The sequence below is a fragment of the Phasianus colchicus genome, chromosome 2, assembly GCF_987193195.1.
Source record: "Phasianus colchicus chromosome 2, bPhaCol1.hap1.1, whole genome shotgun sequence".
Taxonomy (NCBI): Eukaryota; Metazoa; Chordata; class Aves; order Galliformes; family Phasianidae; genus Phasianus; species Phasianus colchicus.
Genome location: NC_143437.1, coordinates 4,725,180 through 4,738,337, shown reverse-complemented (window position 1 = coordinate 4,738,337; position 13,158 = coordinate 4,725,180). Strand labels below are relative to the sequence as shown.

At 50.7% G+C, this 13,158-nt stretch overlaps 1 protein-coding gene across 3 annotated transcripts in view; it reads right to left on the bottom strand.

Moving 5' to 3' along the window:
• Positions 1 to 12,891, bottom strand: part of LOC116235292 (phosphofurin acidic cluster sorting protein 1-like) — a 43,423-nt gene extending 30,532 nt beyond the window's left edge. For 2 of the 3 annotated variants that reach the window (XM_031603336.2, XM_090134611.1), the window contains exon 1: positions 12,701 to 12,891. In XM_031603336.2, the coding sequence (XP_031459196.2) occupies positions 12,701 to 12,891 (191 nt within the window). The remainder of the gene's footprint in view (positions 1 to 12,700) is intronic. The other variant, XM_090134610.1, reaches the window with a different exon arrangement.
• Positions 12,892 to 13,158: the final 267 nt, after the last annotated feature.

Below are 13,158 nucleotides of genomic sequence, written 5' to 3'. Positions count from 1 at the left end.
ACAGGAATCAAGCACTGCCCCAGTTCTTCAGTGACACAGGCATGGTTTTCAGAGGGCACAGCCAGGGAAAGCAGTGAACCTGGCCATCAGCCTCCTCCACCAGAAGCCTGTGCCTTGTTCCCAGCTCCCCGTCACCACCATGTGTTTGAACACATGATGAACTGACTCAAGCTGCCAATCCAGCAAAGAACAAACCTCACAAAACAGCTATTTGGCTCTTTTCAGACCAGCATCGAGATGGCTCAGCACGGCTTCCAGCCTAAGTGAGGCTACTGCAATTAGCCACTCTGGGGATACTCTGACCTTCTTCTCCTTCATCACACCGTAGCGTGAACGCAGCCCCATCACAATAGCGCTGCTGGCTTGATTTGAGTACTTTCATTTCATCTGTTTTGTCCTGTGCTGAGTCCTGCAATCTGCTACCACGATGTCAGCTGACAGCACTGGCTGTACTGCCATGAGCGCTCACACAACAGCTTTGGGCTGGGAGGCCCAGCTGCTTGTCTTGCATGAGATGAAAGATACCATGGCCTTGTATACAACAACAAGGACAACAAAGCATTGTGTATCAGGAAAAGCAAGGTCATTCAGAGAAAGCAAGGATACTTAGTTACAGCTGCAGAGCAGTTTCTCACAAACATGATTCTTCTAGCTACATACAGAAGCTAGAGGCAGTTTACCTGCATGCCCAAGCTAACATGAGCCCCCATGAGCTGGAGTCCTGCTGCACACCAGCACCTGCAGAAGCTGCCTGCAGCCATCTCCCACTACAAGGGCTTGGCTGCTTGGTCCCCTGGTTGGCTCTTCCCTTCCCTACCCTCTCTTCCACGGCTTGGGTCTCCATCACTCCATTACCTGAACTCACAGACCTGATACTGTAGTACCTGCCCAAAGGACTGCCAGCTCCCATTGCCAGTGCAAACGCGAGCTCTGTTTCAAAGCAGATTTTCATCCAAATGTCCTTCTGCCTGCTGGCAGAGCTGCTGCTGGCTTTGGAGTCCCACCTACAACAACAGGGAGGCTTTTCAGCCATGCTGCTCTTCTCTCCTCTGGGCTGGAGAGCAAACAACTCCTACCAGCCTGCTGAGGATCCTGCTGGGGATGTCAGCTGCTGAGAGTGCTGGGTTTTCACACCACCTCATCCTAATAAGTCACCCCAAACACCACTTTCAGGCTTTCCCATCTGTGTTCCCTGGGCACAACAGTGTATTTTACACGCTGCCTTCACACCACCTTATGCTTGCTGTAATTCTCATGTGTTACTAAACTACTCGCACTACAGGTGATTCAGCAAGGCAGCAAGACTGGAAGCCTGCCAACAGCCATTGAGAAACAGCTTGAAATACATCCCAAAGGACAGAAGAAAAAAAAAACCTCGCTGCACACCTCAAAGCTCAGCTTTCTCAGATTTGCTTTAAAGTAGGTGTCTGAGGAACGAGCCAACACTCATCAAGTTTGTTATGCTCTGGAGCAGTGACCACAGGCTGCCTGCCATCAGGAGCAGGAGCTTACATCCCATTGTCTTCACAGGATGGAGCCCAGACACTCACAGCACGGAGACTGGATTTGAAGAGCCACATTTTACAAGCATCTCATTCCTTTCACCTACAAGCTGCAGTCCCTGGGAAACACACAGTTTGTCCTGATGGAAAATTCCTGACTGTTCAAGACACCTTCCTTCAGAGCAAAAGCTGCACATGCCTTCAAATCATCATGACTCTCAAGGACAGGAACGCTACCAGGCTTGACATTCAGAGGATGACATTCCCCCAAAGCATACCTCAGCAGGCAAAGCAAAAAGAAGCCGAAGTCTGCATTAAGAATCACAAAGCTTTAAAGGAAACCTCCCACTGGCAACACAACAGAAAGCAAACATCGACTTCTGAGAAGATAGGAAAGAAAGGTGGGTGGGAAAGAGAGCTGCCCCACGAGCCCCCAGCAACTCTAAATGCTTCTGTTTTCAGGTGTGCCCACATGGAAGAGCAAGATGTTTTTCTAGGCCCTGACGTCCCTTCACTAGAGATGAAAAAAGAAGCCATGCTTGAGCAGATATATTTAAAGGGCATTCACTGTGGGCTTGCATTTTTATTGCAAGAGGGCTCATAAGCTTCACTCCCCAAGGTAAGGGAGCAGGTAAGGGAGCAGGTAAGGAAACAGGTAAGGAAGGTAAGGAAGGTATTCAGCAGGTAAGGAAGCATTCAGCTTAGGTGAATTTTCCATGTGTATGCCTTCCACATGGGCAACTCGTTATTAATGGGGTGAAAACTCAGCAAACCTTTGTGTTCCTGGCTGTAGATGTTCAGACAGCACATTAAAACCATCGCCAGGAGATCTGTGATTGGCAGTGGCTGTACTTTAAGTGCAACAGAAGGCTTCCTGAAAAGCTCTTTTAGCCAGTCACAGCCAACCTCTTCCACACTCCCAGGCCTGAAAAACTCCCCACTACCTTATTTCTCACTCACCTGCTCACTTTACTACCATGTTCCTACCAGCTGCTCCATGATGCCATCCGCAGACCTACTCAGTGAGCAGTTTGCTCAGTAGCTTCTTCTCCTCCCAGACACCACAGCCTGTCCATGCACAAGAATGTGACTAGGCATAAAACAGACTCCATCCCCTCATTACCCGTTTTATCTAATCCCAAACAGGAAGGCTGAAATGTAGGAAATCTTCAGGTAGTGCAAAATCTGCAAATATAGAGGGAAGAGAAACAGTGAGTGCAAATGGCTGGCTCCCACTCAGCATCTCCTGCCCATTACACAACCTGCACGTTTAGGAAACAGAGAAAAGCCTGAGAACTCTGCGTATGAGACAGAACCTAAGAAAATCCCAAGGGCTTGTGCCCCTGTTGCACTTTATACAGTTAGAAAATGGCTTTGGACTTGGTCAGAAAAAACGACTTCCCTCAGACCTGAAATTCAAAGGTCCTTTGCAATGCAAGCACTTTCAACGTGTTCCTGCCAAAGGGGGTTGTTTGCTCCCTGTTCTTGTGTGTGTGTGAGCACACCTATTTTGATTACATCTCTGAAGAGCAACAGATGCTCTGCAGAACACGCATCACACATCTTGCACGACAAATTACTATTGCAAAACAAGGAAAGAAACTGTTTGAAAGCCTCCTTTCAGGCAGTGAGAGATGAGCTCTCAACTCCAGAAAGGAACTATTTCTCTTTCAGTGGCTTCACTTTATACAGTTAGCCAAGAATCAAGAGCTGGGGCACTCAAACGTAGTCCTAAAAACCCTCACGTGATCACCAGAAGATTCTTCTTTTTTTTTCCCCCAAACATTTTATTTATTTTAGATTCCTTTTCTCACTACCTGCTGCTGCTGAGAGACTCCATCTCAGTCTTCACCCTATTGCTTGGCCAGATTTATCACATCAGACATCAATTAATCTGCATTATTGACAATCCGGGCTCCTCCTAGAGCTCTGTCAGCAGCATTTGCTCTGCATTGGACTGAATTGATTTCTGCACTGGAAGGGAATTTAATTCTAAAACCTCACATGCTTTATCTGTACCATCATATAACTACTGCTGGCAAAACAACACATTAACGCCACGTTTCCCTTTACGACCTCTCACAGTGCTGCCAGCTATTGAGAGGAAGATGCTCTGTAGACATGGCTCCATCTGGACAGCTGAGCCTGTAACCACCCCAGGAGTGGACAACACTGAGTGCTTCTCAACTCAACAGAGAGCTGTTTGGCTTGAAATCACAACAGCTGCACTCACAGAATCATAGAGTTTGGAAAGGACCTCTGAAAATCATCAAGTCCAACCTCCTGCTCAGGCAGGTTCCCTACAGGAGGTTACATAGAAGGGTGTCCAGGCTGATCACTCATGGAGCTTCTATCAACGTTTACTAGAACAGATGGCTTGATCAAAGCTACCCTGGATTTTAAACCTTGATCTACTTAGGGTTGCCTTCTTCCAAAGAGTTCCAACACCCTGCACATCCCACAGCCAGCTCTCCTTGAAAAGTCATTCACATTCACAGTACCAGGAAAAAAAGTAGGTTGTAATTAAGCAGAGTTATTAATCTTTTGTCACTGGGGACCCCAAGTCTATTCATATTCATGTCAACAGGAGTGCTGGCACTGCCATGAGGATGAGCCACAAGTGCCTCATCATGTTTCAGAAGAGGAAACAAGATCTTCTGATGGCCAGCATCTAACTGCTCTGTCTTCTGTGGGTAGATGCCAGCTGCTTCTGCCATCCCATTCCCAACAACTTTTGCTTTTCTGCATCTCACCCATTAAGCACTGCTCCCCTGCCACGGCTACGTGCTACCAGAGTCTGCAGCTCTGCCTTTTCCAGATTTCACAGCTCTGTTGACTACGGAGAGGAGAAATAATCACAGCCACAGTGGCAGAAGTGCTCTTTGGAACACATTTTTCAAGATTCTTCTTCTCAAAATGATAAAACAATCAGGATCTGCTTAAAAAATCCCAACATCTCCCAAAGGCCACTTAGATCTGTGAAGAATTGCTCAACAAGAGAGGCCAGCACGTTGGGGCCAGCAGCTCTCACACTCCTTGGACAAACTGCAGGCACTGGGTGTGAAGCCCCACACCTCCCAGTTCCTCCAGGCACAGAGTGCTTTGGTGGCATCCTTCACAGACACCACATCCTAACCTGCAGGGGTACAAAACCGAGACTTCTAATTGGGGTCCAGTGGTGTCAGGATTAAAGGATGGTGGTAATTGGATTGCTTACTGTATTCACAATCAATAATAAGGTTAAGAGATTTCCTTTCCCTCCTCTCGGCCGGGCTCTGAACAGGCAGAAACGACAAGGCAGGCGAGGGAGGTGTTAAAACCCTCCCCCCAGCTGCCTAAGAGCAGTGCTTAGGGCTGCTTGCTCTGCCTGCACAGAGCTGACACTTCTCATCCCACTGGCTTGCAGGCACCTCTACCTCTGCGTGCAGAGCGAGCACGCTTTGCTGCGCAAAGGATGAATGAAACCGGGTGCCTTGGAACCATTCTCCCATCACTCTGCATCCTTTCACATTAAATACCCACACAGATGCATCACTGGGAAAAAAAAAAAAATCCACTCAAATTGTGCTTAAACTACTGCTAGGCATGAAACAGCTTAGCCTGAAAATACAACGTTCCCTCCCACCCCCTTTCCTGCAGTTGTATCAACTCCTTGCAGGCTGCCTTCTCCCTTTCTTCAGTTTCAGATAAGTTCCGGACGCCCCATCCCTGCAGGTGCTCAAGGCCAGCAGTCGTAGCTTTCAGTAGTTTCCTATGCGAGGCTAAGACTCATTTGCCATTATTGACAACACCCAAACATTTGGGAACTGGAAAGAAAAATCAAAAAGGAGAATTAATTGAGGGCAAAGCAGACAGAACCCTGCTGCCCTGCCACGTGCACAGGAGAGCTGCAGTGACATAACCGTGTCCCCCAGGCTCTGCTACCGCGAGGCTGCACCACTTTTACAGAAGGAGTAATTTAGAGTTAAGATCTTGTGCAGGCAGAGAAGGGAAATTTAATCCCTGTTCTCCACTACTTCTTAGCTGTTGGATGAATCACTTCACCTCTGCTTCCCCTTTGCTGTTTCTAACCGGAGCCTGGAGCACAGCCCCTATGGAGCAGGCAGCGCTTCATTACAGTGCATCAGGCAGCATCCACCACACCAGGGCACGCAGCCTCCCGGCGCCTCCTGTCACACACGCTGATTTCCAGATAATAAGCACATTGTCAAGAGGCATCTCCTGAGGAAGGCCTGCGATGTGCCCAGACAGCCTGTCCCGGAGCACACCGCGTGCAGCACACTGCCATTAGCCTCTCTCATGCTCCACTGCACGCAGCGCAGATATTAATTGCCCCTACCACGAGCAACGTCTTTCCTCAGCACAAATGGAGCTTAAAATCTCAGCAGGAAGTCCACACCGTGCTCCCAAACCTTCCCACAGATCTGTATCCAAGCCTCGCTTCAGCATCCAACTGCAAGGTCATCTTCCTGCTCCATTTCAAATAAGTAACTTGGTTAACAAAATGCACATGACAAAATTCATTGCTGTTGCATGAAGCATTAGGAAGAGCTCACTGAACAATCAGGCAGTGGTACGGCTGCGTGTTGCAGCAACTTTTCCATTGTTTTCTTATGGGCAACAAAAAAGGACATTGCTTCCAACTTCCAGCTGTTTGGAAGTTGTTACCCAAACGCAGATGCAGGACAGATAGAAAAAAGAAAGTGGAAGTTTGGTGCAGTACATTCAGCACAGCTACAGTAAGTGATAAACGGAGCAGTACGGCTAAAATCACAGATTTTTTGGAGCAGTATGGCTAAAATCACAGATTTTTTTTTGCAGAAGTAACAGGTTTTAAAGCTTTCTGTCTGCTAACAGAGCAGAACTGCAGTCCCCAAACCCAAGACTTTTAGGAAAAGATGCTGCACTGCCAGCTGAGCTGAGAGCACGGTGCAAATGCAGCTAGAGCACTAGCAGCCCAACACCATGTCTGTCGCTGAACAGTTTGCTTGCAGTGTCTCCAGGCCAAAATAAAATGTGTCAATGAATTAACCACCACCAGGAAGCAAGTGATTACAAAAACAACACTTGCAGCCTTATCTACAGGAGGAAAAAATATGCATGTGCATAAGATGCAGCAACAAGTACTTTGCAACATAGGTGCAAGTCTAAGAGGGAAAAGCCTGAAACTCACTCGCAGAGAAAGAAAATCAAGGCTATTAAAAACCAGCCTAGAAACCAGAAAAGAATAAAAAATAAAAGGCAAACAATAATAAGATATGGCCACAAGTAGCAGCCCCTAAATTGACAATACAAGCCAACTACCTGGAAAACAGAACATAACTAGGGACTACTCAATCACACAGAAGCAAGTACAGTGCCATGATTATCAGCAGGAGCATGCAGGGCCTTTGAGGGAAAGGAGCAATGAGATGAACATAGCTGTATAAATAAGGTGGGGGAAAAACACAGCAGACTACTAGAAGATAGCTAAAGGAATGCAGGAAAAAAGCAGAACAAATGAAAGGGAGCTATTATAAAAACGTATCTATGTACACCTAAAAATGCCTATGTAAATAATATGGATTCAGAGACACTACTTGAAGCTCTACTGAAAAATCAGGCAGCAGAATTAATAGGGAGACATTTTGGATGAATGTGATTGGTGCTGGAGAAGAGTCCCAAGCTGATGATTGCGTGATCACTGCACTAGTGAAAGTGCCAACCTCATCTGTGCCTGAGACATCCACTTCTGCAGCTAGTATGCACAGCTCCAGGTGAAGGTAGACACTGGGGGGGCCTTGGTTGGCCACGTTTCTCATTAGACATCCCTGGTGGGGCCCTTAAGATGTCCCTGCAAACACTCAGGTGTCCCAGACCTCCTCACGCTTGCCCATGGCTCCTCTAATATCCTCATGTCCACTTGGATGTCCCACTGTCCCCACATCATCTGGGATATCTTTGAAGCCTCTGAGATGTCCACGTCCTGGGACATTCAGTGGCCCCTGGGACAGCCTCCTATCTCCTTGGATGTCCCCAGTGTGGCACTGAAGGACATGGTTTAGTGTGCATGGCGGCGATGGGTCAATGGTTGGACCTGATGATCCTGGAAGACTTTTCCAATCTTAATGATTCTATAATCCTGATTCTTCCCTGGTAGAGAAAAGTGTTAAAGGACAACGAGTAGCAGGAGCTTTTACAATGGGATTGGTCTTGCTAACCCTTTTAGCACTGTAACAGCACAACAGCTAACTGCGAGTATTCTTCAGTTATGCAAAATGGAACCTAAGCAGGGAGTTCAGCCATTATCCCAAACTGCCTGTAATGAAGAGAATGCAGTTATCACAGACACAGAAAACCAGTTTAAATACACAGATCAGCACTTAACCTGGGTGGTTTTTGTACAAGCAACTATCCCATGTGCATTGGCTTTGGATCCCTCATGTTACTTGAGACATGCTCACACTGTGGAACAAGAAACAGGGTAAGAAGGACATGCAGTGAAAGTGTAAAAAAAAAAAAAAAAAAAAAAATTAGCATGAAGAAGACAATAAAGAGGACCCAGGAAAACCAGAACACAACAGTTTTCATTTACTGAGCAGAATCCCACGTTAGGTTAGACCATGAGATGGGAGGAATAGCAAACTCTTGAGAGATGACAATGGGCAGCAAATCATAACAGTGATTGCATCGCAACGGGCCTGCAAGAAAATACCATGTAATTTTGGGCTGCGTGCACAGAGGATGAATCACACTGCAGAGCAGAGAGTGGTCTCCACAACCACGGCTGTGATGCATTGAGGTACCTGAAAGGCTGCAGCTCCCCTTAATCTCATCCATTGCCAGTGAAGCAGAAAAAAAAAAAAAGCGCACGGAGAAAACAGCTTTGATGCAGTTCAAAAAGCTCCCCTATCACCCGGGGTGCTGAAAGAGAAGAACTAGAGGTGCTCAGACAACAGCACTGCTGTGCTCAGCTGGGACAATATCAAAACGGGATGGTTTTCACCTCCGGCTCTTTTTGGGAAATGACTTGTCAAGTTGACAGCAGACACGTGTTCCATCTCATCCGGGACCATCCCACACTGCACAGGAACACACCAAAGCACCCCACAGCTCCCAGGGAGAAAGGCAGTCTCCATCTCGGAGGAGGGTGTGCATTGTGTAGCTGCTGGTGGTCACAAATAACTGAATACGCCAGAGGAAGCGGAACGAGCGCTCGGTGCCTACCAGCGCAATAGGAACACAACACAACGTATCTGATGAGCAACCAGATAACAGAGCTAACGCAGCCTGGTCAATGAAACCCCGGTGAGCAAAGCTGGGAGGCAGCACAGCAGGTACTCCAAATAACACGAAGCCTTCAGGAAAGGCAAGATTATTATTCTGAAAGGAGCACGCATTTCCCCGCCCCCCCTCCCCGACCCCAATCAATCATCCTGGCAGGGGATGCTCATCCCGGGTTCCACTAATGAGCAGAAAGATGGAGTAGCAGCAGCAGCCCAATTAGCATACGCTCAGATGGGAAGCACAGCACAGAGCAGAAATCCCAAGAGTGCTCAGTGACGGACAAGGCACAGGCAGTGACAGACAGTGGACAGCATTTCAGACATATTTGCAGGCTCGCAGCCAAACCCACAATATTAAGAATAACAAGCAATCAGACGGCCGTTTAGAACATTTTGTTTTCTATATAGGACTAAGAGGAAATCGTAATTCAAACATGGCAAGCAGCACCAGTTACAAGAGTCTGCTTCCTTGCACGGAACCATGGCCTCTCCCAAGCTCTCCCTGCCCGGAGCTGCGCCGTGCTGCCGTGGCATCCTGGTGCCTTTGTAAGGAGTGATCCGGAACCACTTAGTGCTCCCAGGGGTGTAGCTTACCCAGACAGCAGCTTTCCCTGGAGTTGGAAGTTCACCATGAAAATCCTCAATTTATCCAGGATAACTGCTCAAGAACATCACAGGCAAACGCTTGTTATTCCAGCTGGAGTGAGATTGTTCCCTAAAGGAACACTGGGGCTGGCAGCAAGGCTTTTGTGCTTTGGGCAAAGAGAGGCCTGTGGCCAGCTGCACGCAGGAAACACACCCACCTCCCATGGCAAGGTGTCCAACAGGACCTCAGAGCCATGCAAGTGAGGAGGACATGTGACTCTCAGCACTTGGAAAGATCACTGCAGCCTGTGCCTATATCTCCAGTTGTATTTGCAAAGATCACTGCCCTTCCAAGACAACACCATAACTTTCCAAAACATGCACTTGCAAGTTTGAATGTAAGAGAATTCAGAGCATCTTCTGAAACACGTCTCACAGAATCAACCCAAGCCACTGCTTCTCCTAATCAATGTGCTTTTCCAGGTCCAGGCTCTTCTAACTATCTGAGCACACTGTGAAGGTGGCAGCAAGGCTGGCTGGCTTGAACTCATATGTTGTACCAAGCTAGGAGTTATTCCAGTCTAAAAGCAACACACCCGTGCCTCCTGGCACCATTCACAGCACAGTCAGCACAGGTAGAATCTGCCTTTGCAATCTGAGCTCAACTACACTAATGCATTAGTCAAAACAAGACTTGTAGCTCTTAGCTCCGATTAGAAACGCGATGACTTATCACTGAAACAACATCCACATAACACTGAACACAGCAGCTGTGTCATGGAAAAGGAGCAAGAACAAACACCAACAGGCAGTCTTATCTTGTTTCCTAATTCCCTAGGATCGTGCACCTCTGGGCTCTCAGATATTAAAGGGGGTAAAAGGAAAAGCAGTCCATTAACCACTACTTAGAAAGAACAAGACTCAAAGCATCTTTGCACAAAGTCCTTTCACACATTTTTTTTCCAGATGTACTAGCACATGAAACAATGAAAGCACAGTAAGACACTGCTTTGATGCAGACAGACATGTCATTTTGGCAAAGCCCTGGTTCATTTCTTGCACTTTGTGTACAGCAAGAACTGGCTACAGCCCTTCAGCGGTACAAGAAAGGCCAAGATACCCCTGCTTGGAGGGCAAGGCAGCTCACAAGCAAAATCCCAAACTAAATGGTGACTTTGCTCACTGGCACATAAGAAATCCAGTAGAAGAGACTTCCATTGTGCCCTACAGTTCACCTTATGGAACCAAGATCTTCCTAAAACACACTGCAAGTCTTGCAATCACAGCACTGAGCAATTTTGGTACATCCAGGCTTACACTTCATAGTGCCAACCCCTACCAGTCCAAATTGCCTCCCTGAAATCCTCAAGGCTCAGGTGCAACCCTTTGACAGTCCTGCATTGACAGTCAAACAGCACAGCCCCACAAAGGCTGATCCAGTGGCAACTGTGGAAATGAAATGCTTAGGATGGAGCCCAGCAACAGCAACAACTTATATCCAGTCTAGAAAAACAGCAAAGTATATCGTGCAGCATAAAAAACAGGGCTGGGAAAATCAAGGCTACTCATGCATAACAGACAGAAAAGCCCAAGGGAGAAGGATTATTACCCTTGAATGGATATTGTTTTGCCACCACTACCACTCCCAAAGCACAGTACAGACCAGAGACCGCCTGTGCTGGGCAATGGGACAGCACAGAGGAGTTTCTGCCTGGAAGAACATCACATCAGAACTAATGAATTACACAAGCAGACCAGAAAGTGAAAACATGGGTGAGCCATCAGTGAGCATGGCATACAGGGTCACCACTAACCCAGCTCAGATGTGGGGCTGGGTCTTCCTTTTGTTTCACAGCCACCCACATAGAAGGGGCTTCCCTACAGTCTGCTCATACAGGAAAGGTCAGGACACAGACCATGAAGGAACACAGCAGCAGCAGCTCCACACTGCTCACAGGGCCTGATGGGACTTCTCCAGACCCTACTGATTCCACGGGTGCTGCTGCATGCCATGCTGGAGCTGAGGCCTCTGAAGGGAGCCAGCTTCCATCAATTACTTCCCACAGAATAATAGAAACAGGGAATCTCCAAAGCTGGAAGGGACCCCAAGGATCAAAGTCCAACCCCTGGCCCCACACAGCACCCCCAGCCCCAATGTCAGAGCGGTGTCCCAGCGCTCCCTGAGCTCCGGCATCGGGGCCGTGCCCACTGCCCTGGGCAGCCTGTGCCATGCCCACCGCCCTCTGGGGCACAGCCTTTCCCTCACCCCCACCTGCCCTCCCCTGACAGCTCAATGCCGTTCCCTCAGCCCTGTTGCCACACAGACAGCAGAGCTCAGCGCTGCCCTCCGCTCCGGGAGAGCTGCAGCTGCCATCGGGCCTCCCCTCAGCTCCTCTGCTCTGCGCTGAGCAAACCCAGGGCCATCAGTGCTTGTCACACACCTTGTTCTCCAGACCCTTCTCCACTCTCTTAGCCCTCCTCTGAACCCACACCAACAAGTGCTGCATTTGGAGATGTTCCAGAGATGTCACTCCAGCTTAACTTCACAGAAGTTTCCTCCAAACTGGAGCTGATAGCTGCTCCTCGCAGCAACCGAGACACCGCTGGGAGCAATCTTTGTGAAGAGGTGCGCTGCTCGATCCCCCCAAGAGCAGCTTCTTCCAACTTCCACACCGGGGACACACCCCTTCTACTCACCCACCAGCATCCCACCGCCCAGAGCAAAACGCAGCCCCGCTATTCCCACACGTTCCACTTGTCCGTCACAGCTCCTCCTCTCTCCAGCACGGCCGAACACCACGCGTCCACGTGCTTCAACTCACCGCTCCGTACCGCAACTCCGCTCTGCGGGAAGCCGACCTGCTGCTCATCGCCCGCCCTCGGTCGCGCCCAGCCCACAGGCCGACGATGCCCGGCCGCGTCCCGCTCCCGCAGCAGCACGGTGGCCCGGCGACACGTGCGGCGATCCGGGCAGCAGCACGGCGCCGACGGGAGCAACCCGGCGGCACGGCCGCTCCTCGCGACGAAGCCCGGCGCCTCCCGGAGCCCTTCCTTTCCCCCCCCCCGGGACTGCCGCTCTCACACCCCGCGGCAACCATGCCTTCTTCCCTCTTTGTGCGGCGCCGGAATACGCCCCTCGCAGACACCGCGCCCGGATGGATCCCAAGCCCTTCTCCCCCCGCCCCTCGGCGCGAGGCTCCGTGACGAAGCGGCCCTCGGTGCCGCCCCGGAGCCCCTCGGCCTCCCCCCGCGGCCTGCGACGGCTGTCCGGTTCCGGGGCCCCGGGGTGCCGCCTCCGGAGCCCCCGCCCCGCTCCGCGCCCTCCGGCGTCGGCTCTGCCCGGCTCACCTGGGCACGCAGCTGGGCGCCGAGCGGTCGATCTCCCACGTCGCGAAGAGGTTCATAGGCACCGGCACCGGCCCGGGGCCGGCCGCCGCCATCGCCGCCGCCGCGGCCGCCGCCATCGCCGTCGCCCCGCCGCCCGCCGCCGGGGGCCCCGCGGCGGGGCCCGAGCCCAACGCGCCGACCGCCGCCGCCATCCCGCTGCCGCCGGTGGCGCTGGGGCCGACCCCTCAGCGCCGGCCTCCGCCTCGGCGCGCGCCCGCGGAGCGGGGCGGGACACGGCGGCCCCGCAGCGCCAACCGGAGGGCGGCAGGGCGGTGGCGGGCGGGCCCGCGGCCAATCGGAGCGCGGCCGGAGGGGCGCGGCCTTGCGGCGGGAGGACGGCCAATGGGAAAGGGGGAAAGGGAGAGGCCCGGGGAGGGAGCTTCGGGCGGCGCCGGCCAATCGGAACGGCGAAGGGGGAG